Source organism: Pterocles gutturalis, unplaced genomic scaffold (assembly GCF_000699245.1).
Source record: "Pterocles gutturalis isolate BGI_N339 unplaced genomic scaffold, ASM69924v1 scaffold16550, whole genome shotgun sequence".
NCBI lineage: Eukaryota > Metazoa > Chordata > Aves > Pterocliformes > Pteroclidae > Pterocles > Pterocles gutturalis.
In genome coordinates, this window is record NW_010146171.1 from 1,489 (window position 1) to 26,073 (window position 24,585).

Consider the following 24,585-nt stretch of genomic DNA (forward strand, 5'->3'; position numbering starts at 1 on the left):
GAGTTGTGAATTTCAGGTGGTTTCTGCTGCAGTTCTATTTAACAGCTTTCAAGGCAGGAATTTGAGGCTCAGGTTAAACTAATTCACCAAGTCATGTCTTTTCGCTGTGTTGCAAATATTCTATATTTATATAGGGGGTTTTTTACACGATATTTATCTTGAAGATTTTTAATGAGAAAGAATGCTCTCTTGGCAGTGCTGTCTTGCTCATTTTATTGATTTATTGTTCTGTGATTAGGTATTAGCTGTGCAATGAGGTTAGGATTCTAATTTTCTCACCACTGTACATAGCATAATTCAGGAACAGAATTCAGCAATTTTTGCGTAACTTATTTTCTATATTTCACTAGTAGGCAGAACTATCAGATCTTATTTTTTCAAGATATGAGAGAGTGCATAAACCATGGATTTTAGTAACTTTTAAGTTCATTAGCATTTATACCTTTTTAGGGAATGGAATACTCATATATTCTACCTATATTTTCAGTTTTTGTTGGAACTCAGAAAAAAAAACAGTATTTGTTTTGGGAAGGGTGAGAATTCTCCTTGCTAATAGTCATATTCTCCTATAACATGTCATTTACATTAGGCTATTCTGCTTAGGAACTATAGAAAAAATATAGCCACAAATTTTCCAGTAAAATATGTTGCTTCTGAGAAGCTGTTTTTCTTTCAATTACAATTTTCCTTTTGGAAAAATAGAAATTAAAAAAAAAAAGCTAAAACAAGAACAAAATGTTTTGATTGACTTAAAAGATATTCTGCCTTCCATCTCCTGTTCTCAATAAATTATTTTGCAGGACATACATAGGATTTTCTGGCTTTGCTCATGCTTAGAGTGATTATTATTTTTAAATTTTCCAACTGTAGTTTACTACTTCGCCTGGTCTTGTAAAATGATTACCCAAGGAATTGGAAAATTTTTCAGTTTCTTTTTTGTTGCACCAGAATATAGAAAAATGTAATTCTGCATAGCATTAGAACATTTCAGCAGAACTAAAGCTGTGAAATATGACTTGTTATATCGTTCGTAGTCAAGTAAATTCTGTAATTAAATAATATTACTTTAAAGGTTTTATTTGAATCTGACTCCTTTGGGATTGCTTGGAACTGTGTAAAGGAATGTTATTTTATTAGTCTGTTCCTTTCCTTACTAATATACTACACAAATATAGCTCAGCCATTTTCTTGGGGCAGGTTTCTGGATAATCTCTAGTAACAGTTCTCTGGAGATAATGTAATGAGAGAGAATGTGAATAAGATTGAATATTTTAAGTATTACTGTTTAAAATTAGGAGGTTAAACGTGGGTTTAAAGCCTAAATTATTGCTCCCTATTTTGATTTTTTTCTTATTAAAAGAATGAAGGCATCTAATAAATCCCGTTAACATCAACAGCAGTTACAAGATGCTTAGCAGTTGGATTTAGAAAGAGAAAGGAGCGATCTTATCCCATTTTTCCTTTTGTTTGGGAGTCTTGGCATTCATTTTCCATGCTAAGAAAATTCTGAGAACCTGCCTAGCTCCTTCCTTAAATCTTTGACCAAGTTACATGTGAGACTTGGCTGCATGAATCATGTGAAGGCAAGTAATTTAATGTTCCCTTATTTATACCTCTGGCCTTAAATTTCTTAGTTTAGTGATGATTGGCATTTGAAAACAGTTTCTCCCTTACCTTAAAATTTCTAACCAACTTGCTGTCTATAGATACCTTTAATATTTCATTTTTTCTTGCTATTGAATTTTGATTTAAATAATTTCATAGTGGATTTTCAGAGAAAAAGCTAGTGCTGAAGCTGCTGCACTTCTGCGATGCAAGAGTTACGGTTCTCTTTCAAAGGGTTTCAGAAGAAAACATTTCAACAATTCAAAGCTCTAACAAAATAAAAAAAAAAAAAAAAAAAAAAAAGGAAAGCCTGAATTTAATTGTACTCCAATAATTTATTCTGTATTAGAACTGTTTCCAAAAGCATGGTCCACCGTGATACATTTGTCTTTCTCTCTCTTTTTAATAATAAATTTCATGTTGAAAGCACTTTGTTAGGGAAAAACTAGCGAAAGGGTTGCAGTGCATTAGGCCAGGTCACTTTCATATTTGACACAGTTTTACTCTGCAAGTGTTTGTCTGGGTTCATAAATTTGATTCTTATTCCTGTTACATGCACTTTCAAATTTTAATGTATCTTCAAAACTTTTTTATTTCTTATTAGCTGTAATAATAATAAATAAATGTTCATTACATCTTCTTACATGGGGTAATAGAAGGACTTGGAGCACACTGTGGTGTAAGCTTACTGGCATTTAGCGTTAGCTTTAGTATCATTTTTCCATTATGTCAAGAATGCCTAAAATCCTGAATGCTTTGAATTTTATTTTTTTTTAAGTTGATGAAGTCTAAGTCAATACTAAATCAGAATCTTTGCATTTACAGGCACTTGCAGACCAATTTGAAGATGCAAATACATCGGTATCTGAACGCATGAAGATTTTCTACTGTTGCCAGGTGCCTCCACGTTGGGCCATACAGGTATGATGCAATCCCATTTGAAGCTTTACTTACAAGTCTGTGGTTCTTACTATTTTTCATACTGCATGACTCCAAAGTCAAGAAAGTGGGATACGATCTTTAGTTGAAACACTGTGAAAATAAAGACATAACCTGACAACACACCAGGTTTCTCTGGAAAGAAATCAAGTCCCACAGTGTTTTACTTTCAGATGTCTTGTTCTATCACGCACAGAAGTAATTTCTTGTAGTGCAATTCTTTACTTGACTTTTTGCTTCAGTAAAAAATGGACCAAAACTTTCAAGCTTCCAGCATATGTCCTGTAAAAATAGTCTTGCCACTGCCTCGCTATTTATTACTGTTTTACTTAGGCTACTGTTACTCACACCTTTCTCATCTTTTAATGGTCTCACTTTGGGTTGTTTTTAGGAAGTGGATCATGGTCGAAACAGCCAAATTAGGAATCAAAAGTACACTGAAGAACTCACGCTGAGAAAGCTTTTATTTTCAAGACATGCCCCTTTTAACTATTGCTGACAGGATTTTTTTTTTCCAGAACTACACTGTTTATCTTCACAATAAAGACTTTCTAGAACAGAAATCTGCACATCAGAGTCTTATCTGATGATGCTGTATTTAATGAACATAAGAAAACTGTTTGCATCACATACCTCTGAAGGCGTTTGTGTTGTTTACTTTTATTGTTTTTTTTATTCTTTTTTGATTTCCAACCTCCATGCATGTTGCTTTAAGCAATCATATCTTCTGCTAGCATTCTCCAATTATTCCACACAACCTTTCAACAGGCATTGGCAAAGTAGCAAATGTGGTTTTCCTTGCCCGTTATCAGTGGCACTTCTCAATCCAAGCCAATTTTCCAAGCCAAAGATAGAAATGCTAAATGGCTGCAGTCTTCTAGTCACAGTAATGAAGAGGTATTGCCTGTATAAATTTTACCAAAGTTGACTCAGAGGAAATTTAATAAAACATACATCATATTTAGTTCCAGACACTGACAAATAATCACTTTGTTACAGATTTTCAGTTTGGTATGCGTTTACATCAAAGAACTGTAGCCGGTTCTTAATTGTTTGACTACCAGTCTCTTCCTGTACAGTGACTCCCTGGATTTGTAACAGATACTGAACCCAAGCCTCTAAAGAGAGGTCCATGACATCTGCAGAGATTCAGGGAATCCATTCAGGTGAACGAAGACCACTGCAGAAGTTCACTGGATGGGATCTTACAGTATAATTAGGTGTCCTCATACAGAATGCTCCCATTTGTTTTTGCAAACCAAATTGTACGTGCCACACATAGTAAATAAGTTATCCTTTCTTCAAAGATGAAAACCTATATGTGATTTTAATCTCTTCTTTAAAAATGAACAAAAGACCAAAGACAACTTTTCAAAGTCACCAAAACATACCTTGTTTATTTTAAAATCAAAAAGATTACTCATTTATTTTCATAAGTACACTGAAATAATAGCCGAATTTGAAATAACAAAGAGCCTGACATCTGTGAGGAAAACTCACCTAGGGAGTTGAACCTGAACTCAGATCCAATATTGATTTGACTAAACACTGATACCTTTGGGCAGTGGCTGTTTGGGACAGTGATTTCTCATGAGTACCTAACAAAATTGTGTCAGAGCCTTTCTCTCCATCTGTGTTTGCACAGGTACAGATAGCAATGACAAAGCATTGTGTGAAGAGGCTTGAACACCCTCTTTCAGGCTCTGTTTCCCATTCTTATCATTCCCAACATCCTGCTGCAGCTGCTCTCCAGCCGCATGGGCCATGCGCCTCATTTAAGGGGCGGAAGTTCAGAGTTCAGCTCTGCCAATTCATCCTTCCATGTCTGTTTCAATTTTTGCATTGTATTATAAACTAGTTCCAAGCAATTAACCTGCTGACATGAACAGAAGTCAAATCAAAACAATTATTGTTCTGTTGAAGGGCTTTTTTGAGGTATATACATTGTTTAAGGCTCCAACTTGAAGTTTCAAGAGAGTGATTCCAAATTCTCTGTCTGTTTCTTGTTGATGTCAGAAATGCCTCTAACATCGTTTAAAACTGGAAGTTGTATTTACTCGCCTGTTGTCAGTTACCTGGAATTCTTCTCTTTCCAGCGTCAGCTCGCAAGCTTACTCTTCGAGCTGGGATGCACCAGCTCTGCCTTAAAGATATTCGAGGAGCTGGAAATGTGGGAAGATGCAGTAATCTGCTATGAAAGAGCAGGACAGCATGGAAAGGTAAGAAAAATGGTTTTTACAGCTCAGATCCTGACTTGAACTAAGATCTGAAGTATGAAAGACTGGCTTGAGCTGTCAAATCACTAATGAGACTCACTTCTGCAGAGGTAGCATGAGGAAAGTCTGCTTTCCTGTCTCATGGACACATGACATTCGAGTTTGTCATAACCTGTGAATGCTAAAAGAAAACAGTTGGGGTGATGATCACATGAGGTAGAATTTGGTAAATAAGAAATAACTTAGGAAGCAAAAACATTGTGATAGTGATTCTTGAAAATATTGAAGGCAGATTAACAAATACGGATGCACAGCAAGGTGTGTTGTGGGCATTTCAGGAAGGCTGTAGCAGTCATTCACGATGGGCTCTTGAAGCTTTGTCTGGCGGGGAGATTAGTTTTCTTTCCCACTCCATTTCAGACTATTAAATGTAGTTTTTAAAAACACTTTAAATAGAACAACATCAGTGCTTGATATATTTAATTACCTAATGGTAACATATGAAAATTACAGAATCAAACATTTGAGACAAGAAGTCATGTAAGATTAAAAGATTTTCTTTTGTTAAGTCTATGTTGATGTTTTCCTGAACTTGTCCATTGTTTCTTTAACACTGCTGTAGCTATGAGTGATCAGCTCTGGACAAGAACACTTTAAAGCCATCATCTAACTCTGTATTGGTGACAGAATTGTTTAAAAATGCTGGTAGCAGGCTGTAGCAGCCCTCCTATTGTTGATTATTTTGCTGTTACTATTAGAGCAATGGTGGGAAGATTTTATGAAATTATGCCTGCTTGTATGTAACTTTACCTGTGTTCTCTTTCTGGTGCAATCTCTCACACAGAAATACTGTAATAGGAACTTACACTATCAAGCGTTGTTTTCAGAATTTACATATTCTTCAGAAATATTCACAGATAAAAATATGTTTTTTCTTTTCCTCCTGCTCTCCTTCTGTTTGGTAGATGGTAGCATTAAATATATGAATGTATGTGTGCCTTTATGAAGACAAAAGCACAAAGACTATGCCTAAACTGATTGAAGCTTACAGAATAGAGAGTTAAAACTTCAATAGAAAAAAAACCGCAGAATTTCTCATACCTAGATTTTTTTTTTCTAATTATCATGCACCAATGCCTGGATTTTTGTCATTATAAACTGATAGATGTATTTTGCTGGCAAGTCCTGTGTCACATTATGCATGCCTTGGGGTTAGTATGCTAATATCCCAATCTTTTCAGCACAGTGGAGAAATAGAGGTCAGTATTTTCCATTTCCTGGAAATGCATTCTGTCCTACTTACATTCATGAACTGCCCTTAGGGAGTTATGAAAATGGCACTCGGAGAATAGGACAGGATATCTGACACAGGAAACTGCTTAGAAATGCCTTCAGAATGAGGGTTTGAGCTCTGCTTTGGAAAAAAAAAAAAAAAGAAAATGCTATGTAAGTACCAAGTAACAGAAGGGATGGAAAAAAAGATAGATTCAGATCAAAAAAGCCAGAAAATTAGAAACTCTATATACCAAGGGGAGTGACTAGTTGTGCTCCTTATCAGAAAGCTTTCAGAGTGTGAACTGTTAGTATTTATCAAAATTATTTTTGTTTTTAAACATGGTAGTTACTCTTTTAGAAATGAACGAGAATCTTCTAGAGCAATACGTTGTTCAGTGGATGTTCATGTCGTTTAAGAACTTAGCATATATGTGCCCAAAAGAACAAACTCTGTTAAAAAAACTTCTGCATGCTTTTCACTCACAAATGCTTTTATGCAGATAATTTGAATTTAAATGCTGAAAAATCTAATAAAACAGCCAGATATCAGCAACATCAATGCATTTGATGAGTACTTACACATCAAAGTAAAATGTTCCTTCCTCCTACTTTTGAATTATGCACTGACAAAGGAACAGGGCATGTAGATGAGGCCATGCGAAATTCCACATTATGTGCTTGGGAAATACATAATTCACTCAGTTATAACATGTCCATGTAGCAATACAAATTTTGCAGAGTAAGAGGCCACTAACACTTAGCAAACTTTTTTGTGGCTGTTCTACTGATCATAAATATGGCTCATAATCTGAACAAAATTAGTAGAAACTGATATCATAACATGAGTCAACAGAAGGGTAAGAGAGTGCCAAGCAATGAGCTAAATAGGGCACAGAAGGAAAAAAAAAAAAAAAGTTTTATAAAATCTGAACGCACAGTGTGTTGATAGTTGCTGTGGCTTTCTCATTCCAGTCTTTCACTCATTGTGTTCCTTTAACAGACATGTTGCAAAAGCAGGCACTAATCTCCGTGTGCGTAGTGAGAGCTGGTGTTGGAAAGTGTCCCTCTTCCTTTTAACTGTGAGGGGGACCCAGAGAAAAATGGACACATGACATACGAGTTTGTCATAACCTGTGAATGCAAAAAAAAAAAAAAAAAAAAAAAATTGGGGGTAATGAGAGCATTATTTACATCAGACAACTTTATTTGGTTAACGTATAAGAGGTTTCCTCAACCTCGCTGGAAATGGATGACGCGCAAAAAATGGTTCTATTTCCATGCTAAAGAAAAAAGAAAGGATGAATTAGAGATGTGAATTTTCAGTTCTTCCAATTGAAGTGAGGCCTTTCTCCCTTGCGTGGTAGCTGCTGGCCTTGGATAATTTCACCTTTTAGCATCAGCCTGGTATTCTGTTTTACAGCACTGTTTTCAGCCCTGTCCCTGTTCCATCATCTCCTCGGAGTAAACAGCGGGATACAGAGTCTGGTTTTAGACCAACATACCCAGCAATCCTCATTCTACGGTTATTTTTCTTGTCATGACATGACACAGATATCTCTATAACATTTAACTGAGGAAACACAATTATGGTAAGATCTCAGCAGCTCACCTTTAAATTCAGTAAATGCTTCCCAGATGCAAGGGCAAGTAGTACCACAATGATCAGTACATGAGATCATTCAAGAACTTGATTGATTTCTGCTACACATCATAACAGATGTAGAAGGCAGGTAAGAACCCCTGTATGTAGCTACAAAATTGAGAAAGAGGAGTAAATGGCTTGCCCAAGGTCACGCATGAAGTTACAGGGAAGATGGAAGGAAAACTGAGGAGCTCTCCTTTCTTCTCACTACCTCCTTCCGTGCCCATCTGTTCTGCTTCTTGGTGGTACTTCTCTGGTTGCCTAGCAAATAATGTGCAAGCAGGGAAGGTGAAAGCATTTTAGGAAATACTTTGAACTAGAAAATGAATGAACTGTCAAATAATGGAACTGGTAGATCTGTGTGGAGTGAGGCTAATACGGTCTTTTAAGGAAACAAAGAAAATAAAAACATGGGAACATGTGGATGGGACAGCAAGTGGAAGTTTAGGGTTGGGAAGCCAAATGCAGGATGAATCTTGGTTTTCAGGAGTCTCTGCAGTGAGTAATAAAAAGGCAGCACCTTTTATTTGAAACAGAACCCTCTTTACAGCCTGTTTAATTCCCATCCCAACTGTAGCAGTCCAGAAAGCAAGATAACAGCCTAAATTTTATGTTTAAATCAACTGACTTTTGAACCAAGTATTGAATTCCATCCGTTGTGGTGCAAACCATTCTGTGAAAACCAGTGTTCTTACAATTAAATTATACAGCTTCATTTTTTTTTTTTTTAGGTAGCTTTTAATTGATAATTTTCTTATCAAAGCTTACTCAATTCAGATCTAGTTTTTAGTTGTAAAGCATGCAAATTAATCATTAATATCTCTTTAATGCGTAAGAACAAATCTCTAGTGGTTCTATTTCTTTTATGTACATTGCAAAAGCTGTATGGAAAATGTTTCTTGATAATATTTGTTGTTAAGAGAAGACTTGCTTTGTGCAGAAGCAGGGTTCTTATCAAAGATTAAATGTACATTTTGGAAAATCGTTTACTACAGAGTTAGGAATATTTTTTTCACAAAAACCTATTATCTGGTTTTGTCAAAGTCAAATGACAGATGTTTTGAGAATACATTTTTTGTTAGGTTAGAGCTATGATCCCGTTTGTATTAGCCTTTAAAGATTTAAGTAATAAAAAGGTTTGTAACATGCCAGAGAGGTGATCAGATAGCTAATCAGATGAAGAAGTCAGACTTCTGCTTATTTTATTCTCTGTTTTATCTGTGTGCTGGAATATTTACGTTGGCAATGAATTTTTGTAAGCGTAGACCAGAGCATGATGTTTTTATGTTCTTAAATGTGAAATGCAATTAGCGACTGGCTGGCTTTCTAATCTAAAGCACGGTTAGGACTGGGCACAGCCACAGAACGGCAACCTGAGCCTGGGAGCGCCCTGCAGAGGAGGAGGTACAGCAGCGGCATGCACAATGCACTTTGCACCTCATAGCTGCTGTTCACGCAGCAACAGTTCAGTCTTCTTTTTTTTCCTCTCTCTGAAGGGGAAAAAAAAAATCTTACCTTTGCCTAATGTGATTACTGCAGTAATAAAACACCCAGTTCTCTCTGCTCTAGAAAAAAAAAAAAATAAAAATCTATTATTAGTATGTGTTCCTTTAATCTAGTCATAGCAACTAACGGAGGCAGGGAAGGGGAAGTAAACTGCCCTTTAACCAAACCCTCTGCAAGTGCAGTCTTCTCATCAGGTAAGGTTTTCTGGTGCTTTGACTAGGCTAATTCTAAATTTTAAGTAATAGTTTCTTTGGAAAACTATTCCATAGGCACTTAAAAACACTCGCCATGAAGTTATTTTCCTACTATTCAGCCAATAATTTTCTTCTTAATGGGATTGCATTTTTGCTAGTTTGATCCCTTTAGAAATCTAAACAATCCATCCCTTCTTCACATTTGTGCACTTCAAATATTTGTAGACTTTTGCTGCTACTTTATTTAACAAAAGTGATAATAAGAATGAAGTGTTAAAATTACTATCCATTAAATATTTCAAAAAAAAGGAAAGCCAAGTCGTTTTTCTAAAGATAATTTCCAGACAGAATCAATTAATTTTACTGATTGGAGGAAGAGTCTGATTCTCTAGAGATCATCTGAAGGGCAAAGAAAATAGTTGTTACAGAAACAAGAAAAGCAGTAATAATTTAAAAGCAGAGATGAACTCAGCTTTCCTTTTAGATAAACTACCCATGATAGAAAAATGAGTAGTGTTACAATGTCAAACTTTAGTTCTGTGGCAGGCTGCGTCAAATCTTTCGTGGTTTAGATGCTTCAAATAATCTTTTCTAATAGAAAAATTATACTGAGTTATGTATGTTACATTTTTGCAGTAGGGGACTGAGGTAAGAGTTCAGTCTGAACAACAGATCATCTGTCCAGTGTATTTATCTTCTCAAAAAGCCACAGAAAGCAGACTATCTCTTGTTTAAAAGAGAAACAATAATTTTATTGTTAGAGTGAGATAGTGACCCTGAGATAAAGAGTTTTTGAATGCTGATTACAGCCCATAATAGACGGCTGGGGACCCAGCTTGGGTTGTCTTTTCCATAATGCTGTATCTATTCTGAAAGTATTTTATCTCAAACATTTACATAAATTTACAACTTCTTCATCTTATGTAAAAGAGTAGCATTTCCAGAACCAACAGAATGAAAGTGTACGTGTCTTCAGACATAATAGAATGGAAATAACTATTTTCAGAAAAGAGCAATTGGGGAAAAAGGAATGACAGTCATTGCAAGAGTATTTATTAGGATTTTTAAAAACACAGATTGCATAGAAAAATTACATAGAAATTACACAGAAAACATAGAATTACATAGAAATTACACAGAAAACATAGATAACTATTAGGATTGCTCATACCTTAGTGGTGCTGATACTGCATTGCTATGAGGTGTAGGTTTGATGTCCAGGACTGATATTTGCTCTTGGGACAAAATACACACCAAAGATATAAAATGAGGAGCAAGTTGCTTCTTTTTCTAATGGGTACATTTCCCTTGGTGCGTTAAACCAACAGATACCATATTCCATAGGTGTTGAAGTGTGGGGGGTTTTTTAAAAATTTGCAACAGATTCTCTCTAGACTTTATCTTTGGTGGTGTGTTGGATCGAGGTACTGTTTCCTTACTGTCCCTACCTCTTAGTCTTCAGCTGATGTTTGCAAGTTGCTAAAGTGATATTTGTTCAGGTATACGATTAACTGAAAATAGATTGTCCCATTCTGTGTTGTTTTTTCTTTGTTCTCTACCAGGCAGAAGAAATACTCAGGCGGGAGCTAGAGAGAAAGGAAACACCACGATTATATTGTTTGCTTGGTGATGTTCTCAAAGACCACCAGTACTATGACAAGGCCTGGGAGCTCTCCAGGCATCGCAGCGCCCGCGCCCAGCGCTCCAAAGGCCTCCTCCATCTCCGCAACCGGGAATTCAGGGAATGTGTGGAGTGCTTTGAACGTTCCGTGCAGATCAACCCTATGCAGGTTGGGAAATGATACACATAGGGCTTTGTTTTCAATGGTATTTTCAGTTTTCAATGATGACACACTTTTTTAACAAGGCGATTCTGTGCACAATTGTCAAAGTGACAGCTTATTACTATTATTTATTTATTTATTTGCCACGTATTTGGAAGCCTTGTTAAAAATGGTAGCATAATGAAATGAAGACATCCTTTTATGTTCAGGTCCTTGCGTGCAGCAAACTCTTTGCCTGTACAGCTCTTCAATTTCAAAGAGATCAAGCCACTGAAAATGAATAATTATCATGAAAGAAATCATGAACCAGTGTCAAGCAAAAATACTCAGAGGAAGACTGCTGTATAGATTTTAATGAAATTATCCTTTTGCCTTGTCTGTTGGTTTTGAGTTACAAACTGTGATCTCTGTATTTCACAGAAATCTTTTTCAAGTGTTCTGGTCTGTCCTGCTCTGGAGTCACTGAGAAGCATTGTGTCACACTGGTGATGACAGTAGCTTTTATTACAGTAATGCATCAAAATTGAAGCTGCAGTCAAAAGGGTTCTCTTGGTGAAGTATTTTGACAGATACTCCGCAAGCTTTTTTGCAGACAATTTTTGTAATCTTGTCTAAGTTTCTCAGCCACTATATCCCATCCCAATGAGGTCCACCCTATGAAAGGTCTTGAGAATTTAAAACAGTTTTGTGGTTTATGCATATGGATTGTGCTCTTCATAGCCATTTACAGGTCCATGTGAAAGCAGGATATTCCTTTTTGCACTCCAGAGAATACTGCCGAAGCTGCTGTTTTGAGTTCCCCTTAACTAGCTGGACTTCTGCTGTAGAAAACTTTTAAGGAATATTTCCTCCTCTTGTTGCTTAAGAGTCAGATGAATTGTTTCAAGCAAATAGATTGAGCAAATGGATAGTGTGGATTGACATATCAGTCTTCTGAAGTCTATCCATATTCTTTCACTACAGAAATGAATTGTTTCCTACTGCAGCATGTCTTGTGGACAAAGAGCAGACAGAAAGGTGATTCTGGGTGCAAGGACTTTAATACAGGGAAAATATTCATTAATGAATTGTTCCTGGAATTGTGAATAATTTATCAGATAAACAATGACTGCAGCAAGTGACTCCCCAAAATATCTAATGGATAAAACTGTTTTCTGTCAATCCTCCTTTAATCTTGTGTACTCTTTGGCCAACTGTTCAAATTTGGTGGAGGTCTCTGAGGGTAGGTGTTGGCAGTATGAACCAACCACCACATTAGATTTTGGAGAATCCACCAAGGAATGACAGTCTTACAGTTCAAATATATCTGAAACTTGTCTTTATTAGCACTGCTACTCACAGAACTACTTGTTCTAGTACATGCCTTGTGGATGACGGATGCATTTCTCTTGCACTTCCACTGCAAGAATCTTGCAAGGCTGGATTGAGACAATTCCAGAGATCAAAGAGCTCATTCAGTGAGTTCTCCAGTGGTGAAAGTCTGCATAACAAAACTTATGGCTTGTTAAATTACAGATTTGTTAGTCCTTGTGCTGAACAGTGTATGGTTCTCTATATCCAGTTGCTTCACGTTTGAATTTTCCAGAAATAGTGTGTTCATAGCACCTTTTTTTGTGCCCACACCATTCTCTACCCTGTCACAATCTGCAAGAGAAGAATCATTCTCTTTTGTGCTAGACTATTTGGCTTATAACTTCTCAGGCTAATTTTCTTGGGTGTGAAGCAAGACAAGTGATCTCTCTCCGATTTGGGAAAACAGTCACACTTCAGAAGTCACCTTGCCATCAAATACATCTGGAATTTAAAGTCTTGGACAATCATAGAATGGGTAGGGTTGGAAAGGACCTGAAAGATCATCAAGTTCCAACCCCCCTGCCTTATACTCAACAATTCTTTTTCATCCTGTAATAGTAAAAGTAACTTAAACAAGAGTTGAGTCTCTCATTGAAAAAGATTATAAAAATCTCTATACTGAAAACTAGTACATTCTGTCAGTGTGGTGTGTTCAAAAGAAACTGAATTATAAGGGAGATAACTGATGCCAAAAAGAGAGTAATGAAAAGGTACTCAGCTAGGATTTCACTCAACGAGAGCTCTTAAAATTTCATCGTAATTACTAACTCCACAAAGTTTGCACTGCAGGGTATAGATTGTTTCTAAACTAACAGTCCTGTACTCCTAAGAGTATTGTACTGAAGAGTTTACTGGATTCTGAAAAAAAAAATCTATATGTATTTGCCATATCCAAATAGTAGAAATTCCTCTAAAAATGCAAAAAAGTTTCTTCAGGTATATGATTTGGGTTTTTTTCTTTTGAAATATTCAGCTATACTGTATTTAGGTTATTTTGGAACCATATTCCCACTAATATGAGAGAATTGTTTAGACCTTAAAGCATTTCATAATCATTTAGACTTAAAGACTTGCCTGGAAATCCCTGATGGCAAGTTTTAACAAAGAGTCCAAGCCTAAATGGTCTTCCTTTGCTGGTCACTGTCATCAGTTTTGAAAAGGATAAAAATCTACAGCTTATTTCCATGTGTTTTTCCAATCAGTAGCAACATTTGAACCTCTAGCCAATAATTTTTTTTTTATTTCCAGAAAAGAACTTTAACCTAGTTCCACAATTTTGACAGAAGTCTTTTTTGAACTTTGCACAAAGTTTTCCTTCCGTTACCTTTCAGTCAGTCACTTTCTTCAGAGCAGTTGTTATACCAGCCAGTAGGATCAGCAGATTTTGCTCCCTCCCCAATAAAAAGGGAATTCTTATCATTCTTTCCACACAAAATAGCTTAAGTCCATTCTTAAACTGTGTCCTAAAGAGTCACTGTCTGTCTTATATTGTGGAAGAAACTCGTGCTCCCTTTCCAGTTATCTAAGGGATGATAAAATACCATTTCATTGCTATAGTTGATCAAAGGCAAATAACGTTGGGGTTTTTTTGTTTGTTTGGTTTTGGGTGTTTGGTTTTTTTACACAGCTACCACACCTTTCTATTTAACCTATCAGACTTGTTCTTTTGTAGCTCTCTCATTTGTGTAGCACACCAGCTTTTGAAGTATGTCCTCTTATTCTTAATAATATCCTTTATTTTGGTTTTAACTGTTGTGATTGTCTAGGCTTTTTGGAGCCTTTTTGAAAGAGAATATGCAGTTGCTCCAAGCTGTGAAATGTCTTGTCTTTAATTGTTTCGAGTCTTCTCCAGACCTTTATTCTTTTGGCTGCCCCTTTTAGTTTTTATCATAGCTTTTCCATTTTAAATGACTCTTAAATTTAATGTCCTCTGTTAATTTAACAATTAAATGAGTTGCCTTGTTCTTGAAGGACTTGAAGTCAGGTCAATCCAGTTGTAGCAAACATCTTGTTATTGATTTTAAGTTGGGTCTCAGGCAAAAAAAATTAGTCTGATCTAGAGAGAACTGCAAAAATATCTGCTACAGAGTTTGCAATTAATCAGTAGAGATGGAAGCTCCTTGCATATGAACTAACAGCTTTGTCCTCAACCCTGTAAAATCCCTGATTTGCAAATGTTTCTTAACATAACGTTCTTGTGTTTAAATAGCCACTATGGTTTCCTGCAAAGAACCTGAGTTATCAGAATTGTTTGCTTCAAAACTAGTACTCAAAACACAAGAGGGTATAAAGATTAATCAGACATCTGGAAAAGGAATATGTTGTTCTATGTAAATAGAAATTAGCATTAATGTAACCTGGTTTTCCATCTTCGTCTTCTCAACCTTTTTCCTTCTCTGAAAAAATTTTCCAAGAAAACCTATTTGTGTTCTTTACCTTGGCATTTAGAACGGAGGAACGGCTGAGCTTTTTGCAGCAGGTAGTACTACCTGGAGTGATTCTGAGCACATTACAAAGTGTTCTGTTTGATTTTGACAGCATACATTTAAACAGCATAATGCTGTCAGAAAATGTTGTGTGAATGTACTTGGGATTTAATACTTTTCAGAATTACAGAGGTTTTCAAAAAGGTCGTACTGCTTAACTCGCAGCTCTTTAAGAATTAACCGTATGGCAAAGCAGGAACTTGCTATTGAAGAGCTACGAGAATACATATTTAATTGGCTGTAATTTATGCCAGTATCTAATATTATTTGAATCTGTATGGATGAGAGGTATTTGGTTGTAACAACTAAAGATTTACAATGCAAGGTTATTGAACTGGTAAAATTCTGTTCTCTACACAAGGCATTATTTAAGTACATTTCTACCTCTAAAGATTGCATTATGAACTAGAGAAGACTGATGATATTCTGACAAGTAGAAAGAGCTATAATTTGGAACTGTTCATGTTCAGACATTAGAAATGTTTCTTGTAAAATGTAATTTCCTTGAAATACATTTGTTAGTATTCACCATTTGACCTGATTGTTATACTGTTAGGGGAATGTGGATTTTTCACAAGTTAAAGCAAAATATGCAAACCTCTAAATAGCTATCGCTTTCTTCTCTCAATGAAGATGCACTGTTAAAAAACACTTCACATATGGTTAAGTGGCCTTTACACCTTTGTTTATATTTATTAAAACTCTGACCCTAAATTTTCCTATATTCTGTATAAAGGGTGTTATTTATTACAATGCAATACTGTTATGATAGCTGAAAATCAGGTAAGATCAACACGAGTAGTGTGTATTTGAGGTAAAATTATTTCTTTTGTGCTAAAATATGTATGTGTGTATATATATATACACACACGTTACCAATTTTTTCTCTCCAGCTAGGTGTATGGTTTTCCTTGGGCTGCGCATACATTGCTTTAGAAGGCTACGAAGGTGCTGCCAAAGCATTTCAGCGCTGTGTGACATTGGAACCAGATGTACGTACTTTTCAACAAGCGATTACGATGGCTTATCTAAAAGCAACAAGGATGTTTTCACTATAAACAAACAAAGCAATAATGAAAAACTTGTTTAAACCTCAGCCCTCTGAATAAATTAAACTTATGCATGAAGGATATGTTTTTGTCATGAGGCATCATAAAAATACTTGCCCAATACTTAAATTCGTCCAAGTATGTGTGTGTAAATGTTAAGATATGTTTGAGCAGAAATTCCTTTACGCCTGAGTACATAGCTAAAACAGACAATAGGGAAGGAGCAGACTGTGGGGAGTACTAAAGAGAGATTAAAACAAAAAAATAAATTAAAATACTTAGTCCTCTAAGTAATCCAATTATCCTGGAAAAAAAAGTCAAATAAGTGTTTGCATGACAGGTAAATTTGTAACGATTTAGTGGAGTTTGTTAGCCAGTTGTTCAGGATGCACGGAGCAAGCATGTGTACAGTATTGCCATGTGAGTGTGACTGTGCATGGAGAGAGCAGAGGCATCAGCTGCGTTGCTTCTTGGGAATGCACTGGTCATACTTTTGTCAAAAGGCCTGAGTGCCAGCGTGCTGCTCGCTTAGAGTTAGCGTCACCTACTTGATAGAAAACATTATTCATTCTTCTCTCTTGTGGAACAGAATGGGAGAGCAATGAAAGGTGACAGAGTATTCTTTTTTCTTTATTAATAAAATTAAATAACTTACTTGAAAAAAGGGTACATACAGACAACCCTGTATTTAACTGGAAATTTTACTTTATTGATATTTGTTTGTTTCAGTACTGTAGATTTACTTCTAAGTAGATAGAAAAATTTTCACTTCTCTGTCTGGGACTTCATTGTATTCGTATGAACGAGCCAACTGACTTCTCAGTGGGTTAAGTGGTATTTCTTTTGTGAGCAACGGATGGTGGGCTGGGTCTAAGTTATGGAAGTGAAACCCATCTTTATACAAGGATCTGCAGCAATGTAATTACTATTTTAATGAATTAATCCCCAAAAAGGTTTCTCAAGATGATCTAAATGCTCCTTAAGCCTGAGGCTAGCCTTCAGTACCAAAGTATATTTCACCATAATACCCAGGTTCTGTTCTTCAATTATCCTAGTTGTCACTTTGCTGAATTCAGTGGTGGGGCTTCAAATTTACAGGAGCATAAGGCGGTGGGCAGTAATCACCCTTCCTCTGCTGGTTTTACCAGAGGAAAGATTGTCTGAGCTCCGTAATCCTTTTCAGCTAAAACGGTTGATAAACCCTGTTGGGAACTAACCCTGTTAGCTTTGCCTGAGGTGCATTAGGGGACATTCAGATAATTTTTTCCAGTAACAGAATGGTGAAAGTACGTAGCTTCTGGCTAGTGAGAAGTGATGAGCTGCTGGGAGCGCTGACCTCTCCAGCCATCCCAGCTGCATCCAGAAGAGGATGCCTGTTTACAGCTGAAACTGAAGGCAAGAGCCGGCAGTATAATCCAACCAGAAAGCAGTTAATGGATAATCTATATACCTGATTGTTGCTGTAGTCAGAAATATTTAAGTATTTCTATTTTAATAAAATATTTTCTATTTCAATGTAGTATTTTGACTGCCTTGTATAAAATATGTTTTAGTATGTGTGATTAGCAAAATCGATGATATTTCACAGTAGTTTCATTTATGTATTTTTATCAAACAAATGTAATATAAGTGAATAATTTTTTTGGTACTTCTGTCATCATTACAGAATGCTGAGGCCTGGAACAATTTATCGACTGCTTATATCAGATTAAAACAGAAGTAAGTATTTCAAAAGAATTGGAAGATACTGCTTCACAAATAAATAATTGGGATTTCCTTTATTTGACATTGAGTTTTTTATTCTTATAATGTGATTACCTCCTATTTCGTAGTTCTTATCCCTTCAGTTCTTCGTCCAAGGTTGGATCATTGATAACTTATTTCATTTTGCAGGAAATAGTGTTTCATAAGCTTTATAAAAGTAGCAACCTCTCACTCTACACTTTTTTCTTGTTAAGTGTTCATGATGTAGTAAGTACAACCAGTGTAAAACATTCATATTAAGGTTGGAAACAAATTTGACTATGAAGATAAAAAGATACATCCATATCAAGCAAACAATATAATCAGACCGATGTCAATTCAGACTACATTAATCTCAGTAGATTTAAGGGAAAGACAGGCAGTTTATTTATATTATGAAAGCAGATGGAGATCTGCCCACATACTAGCTCACTTGTTCTTTTCCTTCCAAATTAACCATTAGTACAAGAAGCTTTAACCTAAATGGACTGCCTTCCTTGTTTTCTATTTCAACTCAATGTAATAAAAGTTACTTGTAGACACAGAATACCTGAAAGAACTTAATATTTAAGAAGAATTTTCACATTAGAACTTGTCCCCAGAAAAGTAAACAAAAGGATGAGATAAAGTTTTTTTTTAAAATTACTCAAAATGTGCAATCAATTTATATGGATATGCAGTCAAGAGGCAAACTAAAAAAAAAATACAAAAATAACAGTAAATTTACATAAAAGCGTAAATTGATAAACATACAAAGGAAATGTGGGAAGTAATATAATGAATGTATTAAAGAGGTGGTTTGATATGCTAATGGGAGCAGGAGGGAGGAGCAAATGAAGGTTAGGATAACTACTCAAGACTAAAAAGTAATAGAAATCAAGAACTTGTTTTAACTTTTCAGTAGTTCCTTTCATCTTCAGCAGTGCCTTGAGAATGCCCCAATTGTCTTGGACTGCGTGTGACAGATTGCTCCTTCTTTTGCATAGAGTTCAAAAGGGTATGTCAGATGCTCAGTGGACTGGCTTATGCTTGTTCCATAGAAGTATCTTCAATCAAAATAATTTTTCTGTCTGTTCATGTACAAGGCTGAGAAACTACTGAGTGATTAGTTTCACTTCATTGGTTTCATTTAATATTATTAATCTCCTCTTGTGATTTAACATGCTAAATACATACAAAACTTGTGACCTATCTGATATAGTATCAAAGGCAGTAAGGGGAGCATGTTTCTCAGCTTTTTTTTTCCCCAGGAATCACGTGGGAGAGGAATATGTGTACAGGAAATCTTAAGTCAATACTACATGCTCATAGCTGAGCGTGGCCGGTATTTGCTGTGGAATAGCAACTTTGATTATTTGTGTAGTCACTTAGACATCAAGCCTGTGGTGAGTTAGCTTAATCCACTCTCAAAACAGAGGATATCTGTAGCAGATAGTATAATTTATTTTGGGGGGGCAAGCGGTAGTAAAAGTGTAACTTCCTATTTTTCAAGCCTGCTAGCAAAAAAGAAAAAAAATAGTGGGGAGAGGATTACAAAAAGGAAAACAAAAATAAGATGTTTAAGTTAATTGTTTTCTTTTGCTCCCTCTTCAAAATCAAGCTTTACTCCAACCAGGCTCTTAAATGAGTCCCACCCAAGGATTGTGCATTTGGGTGAGGCTTAGCAGGGTCTCAAAAACAGACAAATATAAAATGTGTAAGTCTTTTTGAAAAATGCGTGCAAGCAACTTGCTGACACCCAAATGAAAGGGGTTTTGGGTTTTTCTGGATTTGTTTGCTTTTTAAGAGTCCACAAGTTTTGTGTATTTTGAATTTCTGCCAGAAAAATTAATTGTGATGAAAACACACTCTACTCTTCAGTTTACCAGAAAAACATCCCTGAATGCCAGGCAGCCTTGGAAATCTAGTTCTCATATTTCTCAGAACAAACTAGGACTGGCCTTCTGTCCTTTGGGTGAAAGGTTCCTGGTTTCCAAGACAGGATGATGCACTGGTACTGCCTCCTGCTTCACGTTTGGATATGAATTGGTTTAAATGTTGTCCTGGTTAAGGACACTCCATTATTATATGATTTATTGAATACAGAGGGGATTTGTTTTGAGAACCTAGAGGATTTTATTAGCATAGCAAGAGCGATGATTTGGGGAATAAGATTTCCATCCCATCCCTCTGGTATCTTGTCTACATTTCACAGTTCCATCTGCTTGGCATCTGCCCTCCTGATAACTTCCTTACTTTTTTGAGAAGATGGGGGGGAGATCATGAAGGCTAATCCTGCAGATGTTGAAGAGCAGTTTCAGAAACAGTTTCACAAGGCGATTGGGGTGCATCAGTCAGACAGAACATCTTCCAGCCTGTCTGAGAGCTGTGGCATAACCCAGCTTCCATTGTAGTAAAATCCACAGAGGAAGGAGCAGGTGTCTGTTCTTTTCTGAAATCATCTATCGAAATTGGGATCTGAAATCCCTTAGTAAGACTGTTAACAGTGGAGGAGACCCAGCTGTTAGTACATTTACTCAGCAGTATCACATATCTCAGAAGAGAGATAAAAGGGGTTTGAACATGGGAAGATCCTGCCTGTGGGCTGTTCTGCTAAATGACCTGTTTTCCTTCAATAACTTTGCTCTATCAGTCGGCTCTCTTCACGTGTATTTGGTAACTCTTTTAATAGTATGGGCTTAGATTGGTAGTTATTTATATTTTTCCCTGACCCAGCCACTCCAAACTTTTAATGACCTGATTCACTAGTTAGAAGTTCCGTTTTCCTGGCTGGGGTACTTACACTCTGCTGGACCCTCTCTTTGAAACTCAACCAACAATTTCAGTGAGATGTCTTTCTTTAGAGACAGCTCTTTTAGCAACTTACTCAAGCAATAGAGCAAGTGAAACACAAATTTTGATAACAAGCCATCTTTATAAGATGTTTATTAAGAAGATTTTTACCAGCCTGGGAAAACTCTGTTTCAGGTTTTCATTTCAAGGAATTTATTCCTTTGTGTTTTTTCTACATATCATAACTGTCCAGCTGACAGTAAGCTTCAAGCTCTTAAAGTCCTAAGAACCATATAATTCTGATTCTCTAGCAAAGCTTTTTTTAAAGTTTCAAATTTATTGAAACTTTTGGCAGTGTGTTTAAAGCTTTAAACAGTAGGCACCCAGACCTTACCAACATATGCTTCAGATTGCATTGAGACTTCTGCCTCCTCTCTGGCAGCAGTGGTTGCATGTTCTGCAGGAGGTCATGCCTCTAAGCTGTAGTCAGCTGCTTTCAGCCCATGTTCTTGATTTGGCCAAACTGTCTTATGTTCCTTACAGAGGATGCCGTTGCTTCTCTCCTTGAGTGAGGGAATGGTAAAGAGTTGCCTGCAGTGGATCCATATGAAAAAAAATTAAAATTCTTCCTGACTTGACAGTAACTTTATAGGAATTATTCTGTCCACTTTTATTCCACAACACTTTCTCCTGCCGCTATGAGATAGTTCATAGCGCAGCACCTTTGGTGAAGTATCCTAGTAGTGGTTGGGACCACTCTTGACACACTTGTACTGAGCCACGTAGTGTCAGGAAACAGTGTAAGTAAAGCTTCCAGCTGACATTAAAAAAAATGGTTGAAAATGCTGGGCTTCTGTGCAATGGGTATTCAAGTTTACCACGTGCGAATGTTTAAAATAGATCACAAAAAGCTGTTATTGTTAAGTAACCTTCCTCTGTGTGATGAAATGAGTCAATATCATTCTGCATCTGCCATGAACTCAGGGATTTTTAATTTTTTAATGTATGTTACAACTGCAGCATGAGTAAGATAGTTTTCTCATAGTTCCAGTTAAAAATTCAGAAAAGAAAATACTGACATAGGTGGGAAACAGAAATTACTTAGTTCAGACTCTACAGTGTGCACTGTGGAGTGAACTGATTAGAAAGTAATTGGCAAGATTGATTAAGGAATTATCAGAATTGTAAATTATGAACAATAGCTTTTATATTGCACTGTTTTCTAAACCTGATACTTTAAAATAAGCAGCTTTTTAGTTGATACAATGCCAACTGATTTAAATACAGAAATCTTCTATATTAGATCTTTAAGATACAATCTTCTTTTCTATTCCTCTTTTTTATCACTGAGTAGAATCAAAGCATTTCGAACCCTCCAAGAAGCTCTCAAGTGCAACTATGAGCACTGGCAAATATGGGAGAACTATCTTCTCACCAGTACAGATGTTGGAGAGTTTTCAGAAGCAATTAAAGCTTATCACCGGCTCATGGACTTAAGAGAAAAGTACAAGGATACACAGGTGGGGAAGTTTTCATGTTAAGTCATCCTATATGTTCATTAATTTTTCTTGTAAGACAAAGAGAGATTTCTGCTGATAGTGGTATCAGTAACGATAGCACACATACCAATGAAGTTATGTAGGCAAGTCATTTAATTTTTTGAGATCTGGACTGTAAAACTAAATATTTAAAATAAAAATGGACAAAAAGGAAAACCTTTGCATCCTGGTTGCCTTAGACTTTGTGGAAGGACAAATATGAGCCTTGCAGTTTTAAGATCTGTTGTTAAATAAAACACAGTCCATAACCCTATCTTTCTATATTGTTCCTGTATATCTTAGTATCAGAAATAATAGAAATTATTTAGTTTAAAGAAAGGTAAGCTTTTCTCATGTTTGAAAATTCCACAAATGAGCCTTTGAAAGTGAATTATGTTTCACAGACTGAATGCATTACAGTCAGAACACTGATTCCTAATAATCTAGAACAAAGAAAAATAAAGGAGGTATTTTGCTCATCTTTCAGTGTCGTTCAGTTAAGCTCAGTTATTTTCTGTGTTTGTAAGTGTACGCTCAGGATAAAATTCAGAGAGCCTACTTTAACAGCTTCAGCTGGGATGCTACCTTGCCTAAAACCAGGTTCTGATCCTAGCAGCATTCTGTATGCTTAGCGAAAATAGCAAGGTGAATCTGAAAGGTGAGCCAAAGAATCCCTTAAGCAGAGTAGTGAAACACTTCCAAAAGCCTTTGCAAAATAAATGGATCTGGTTGAACAGCTTATGAGCTGTTAGGGAGTTTGTAGCACCAGGTAAGGTGCTGGGCATTGATCCCAGGAGTATGTTTCTTTTCTTATCCCATAAAATGCTTAAAAGTAGATTTCCTGGATCTTGGGAGTTTGAGTCCAGTGATGAAGAGAGAGAACAGACAGAAATAATTATGGTTGTGGAAGCATCTCATTTGTTCATGGGGGGTGGGAATGTTTAACACTTTTTTTCAGATTACTTTCTAATAACAAATGGTATGTAAGTTCACTATTTAGTACTATAAAGCCAACCTTCAGAGGATAACATTCTATATGAAAAAAATCATTTAGGTTTGATAAAAAGTCTTCAACTCTCTTTGCACTAAAAAGTGTCTAGTCTTAATAGTCTTAAATGTGGTAAAGATGAGTGTGTTTGTCAGCTACAGTGTTGTGGTCCTGGTGGGGCATGTGTGTTTATGTATGGGACATCTTGCAGATGATTGGCCTTTTTTAATTATTTCTTTTCATTTCAGTTGTTAATTTAAATTAAACACAGGTCCTGTAAACAGCAGTGTCTTCCATTACCTGAATTAAACAAGTTCAGCCTGTTTGCTGATATTATTACAAGGTGAAAATATCTTCAGGGTACTGCCTCAATTTCCTGTACCATTCTCTTTAACGGTAGCCTGTGCTGGTAACACAAATTTCTGTCTTAGCTCTTTGTCCTCTTTATCTTTACTTATCTTCACCAGCCATAGAATCTTATAGATGAGGTTTAACTTAGTTGAATTACTCCCGTAATAATATATTTGTCAGTAAACTCTATACTGGTCATATGGTACTACATTTGTATCTTACCAAATCATAAATAGAGACCAAATATTACAGATATCATTATGTATACTGATGTTGATTTGATCTGAAATAAAAACTCTTTCCTGCTGCTTTTTTAAGGTGCTGGCTATTCTGGTCAGAGCGGTAGTGGATGGTATGGCAGATCGCACTGGAGAGGCAGCGAGTGGACTGAAGGGGAAACTGCAGGAGCTCTTGGGCAGAGTGACTTCACGAGTGACAAATGATGGGGAGATCTGGAGACTTTATGCCCAACTTTATGGAAATGGACAGAATGATAGTGCTGAAGATATTGAAAAGGTAAATCTATTGTGAGGTATACATTTTCATGGATACGCACTGATGGTACAAACTTTCTGTTCTCTAACAAGCTACAGTGCTATAGCAAGACGTGCTCTTGTTCCAGATGTGTTTTGCATTAGTCTTTCTATAAGCTTATCTTTGGTTTTTCATATTCCTACAGCACACATTTTTATTATCTAACAGAAGCAAGATGTTATAAATCAGTTTTTGTGGATTTTCAAAAAATCTCTCTCTCTTACCAGTATTTCATTTTAAAATATCCTGTCACGGCATATGTGCATTGTCTTGGATTTGTATTCTGAAACTTCTCTTGGCAGCAATCTAATGGCTGTACTCTAATGGGGTTTTGTTGTGGTTTGGGGTTTTTTGTTGTTGTTTGGTTGGTTTTTTTAATTGGAATAATTTATTCTGGAGACAAAATATTGCAGCTTCTGGAAGAAAAGTGGATCTTAATGGCATGATCCAGTGGCATCATAAACCATCTACATTCTTGTTTGCAGTTGCTAAGGGAAAATGCATTAGAGATAGTCTATAACTCAGTTAGAGTTCCCAGAGTAAAACTGTTTTGTCTTTACTTAGCTGAAAATGGAATTAAATAATGCCATTTAATTATTAATCTGCTGAA

At 36.1% G+C, this 24,585-nt stretch overlaps 1 protein-coding gene across 1 annotated transcript in view; it reads left to right on the forward strand.

Moving 5' to 3' along the window:
- The first annotated feature begins 2,432 nt into the window (after nucleotides 1-2,432).
- TTC27 (tetratricopeptide repeat domain 27) overlaps nucleotides 2,433-24,585 on the forward strand; it is a 29,266-nt gene continuing 7,113 nt past the window's right edge. The window contains exons 1-7 of the mRNA XM_010085647.1: nucleotides 2,433-2,526; nucleotides 4,641-4,763; nucleotides 10,940-11,167; nucleotides 15,894-15,992; nucleotides 17,716-17,768; nucleotides 21,919-22,084; nucleotides 23,760-23,957. Coding sequence (XP_010083949.1) covers nucleotides 2,479-2,526; nucleotides 4,641-4,763; nucleotides 10,940-11,167; nucleotides 15,894-15,992; nucleotides 17,716-17,768; nucleotides 21,919-22,084; nucleotides 23,760-23,957 — 915 coding nt within the window. The 5' untranslated portion in view covers nucleotides 2,433-2,478. The remainder of the gene's footprint in view (nucleotides 2,527-4,640; nucleotides 4,764-10,939; nucleotides 11,168-15,893; nucleotides 15,993-17,715; nucleotides 17,769-21,918; nucleotides 22,085-23,759; nucleotides 23,958-24,585) is intronic.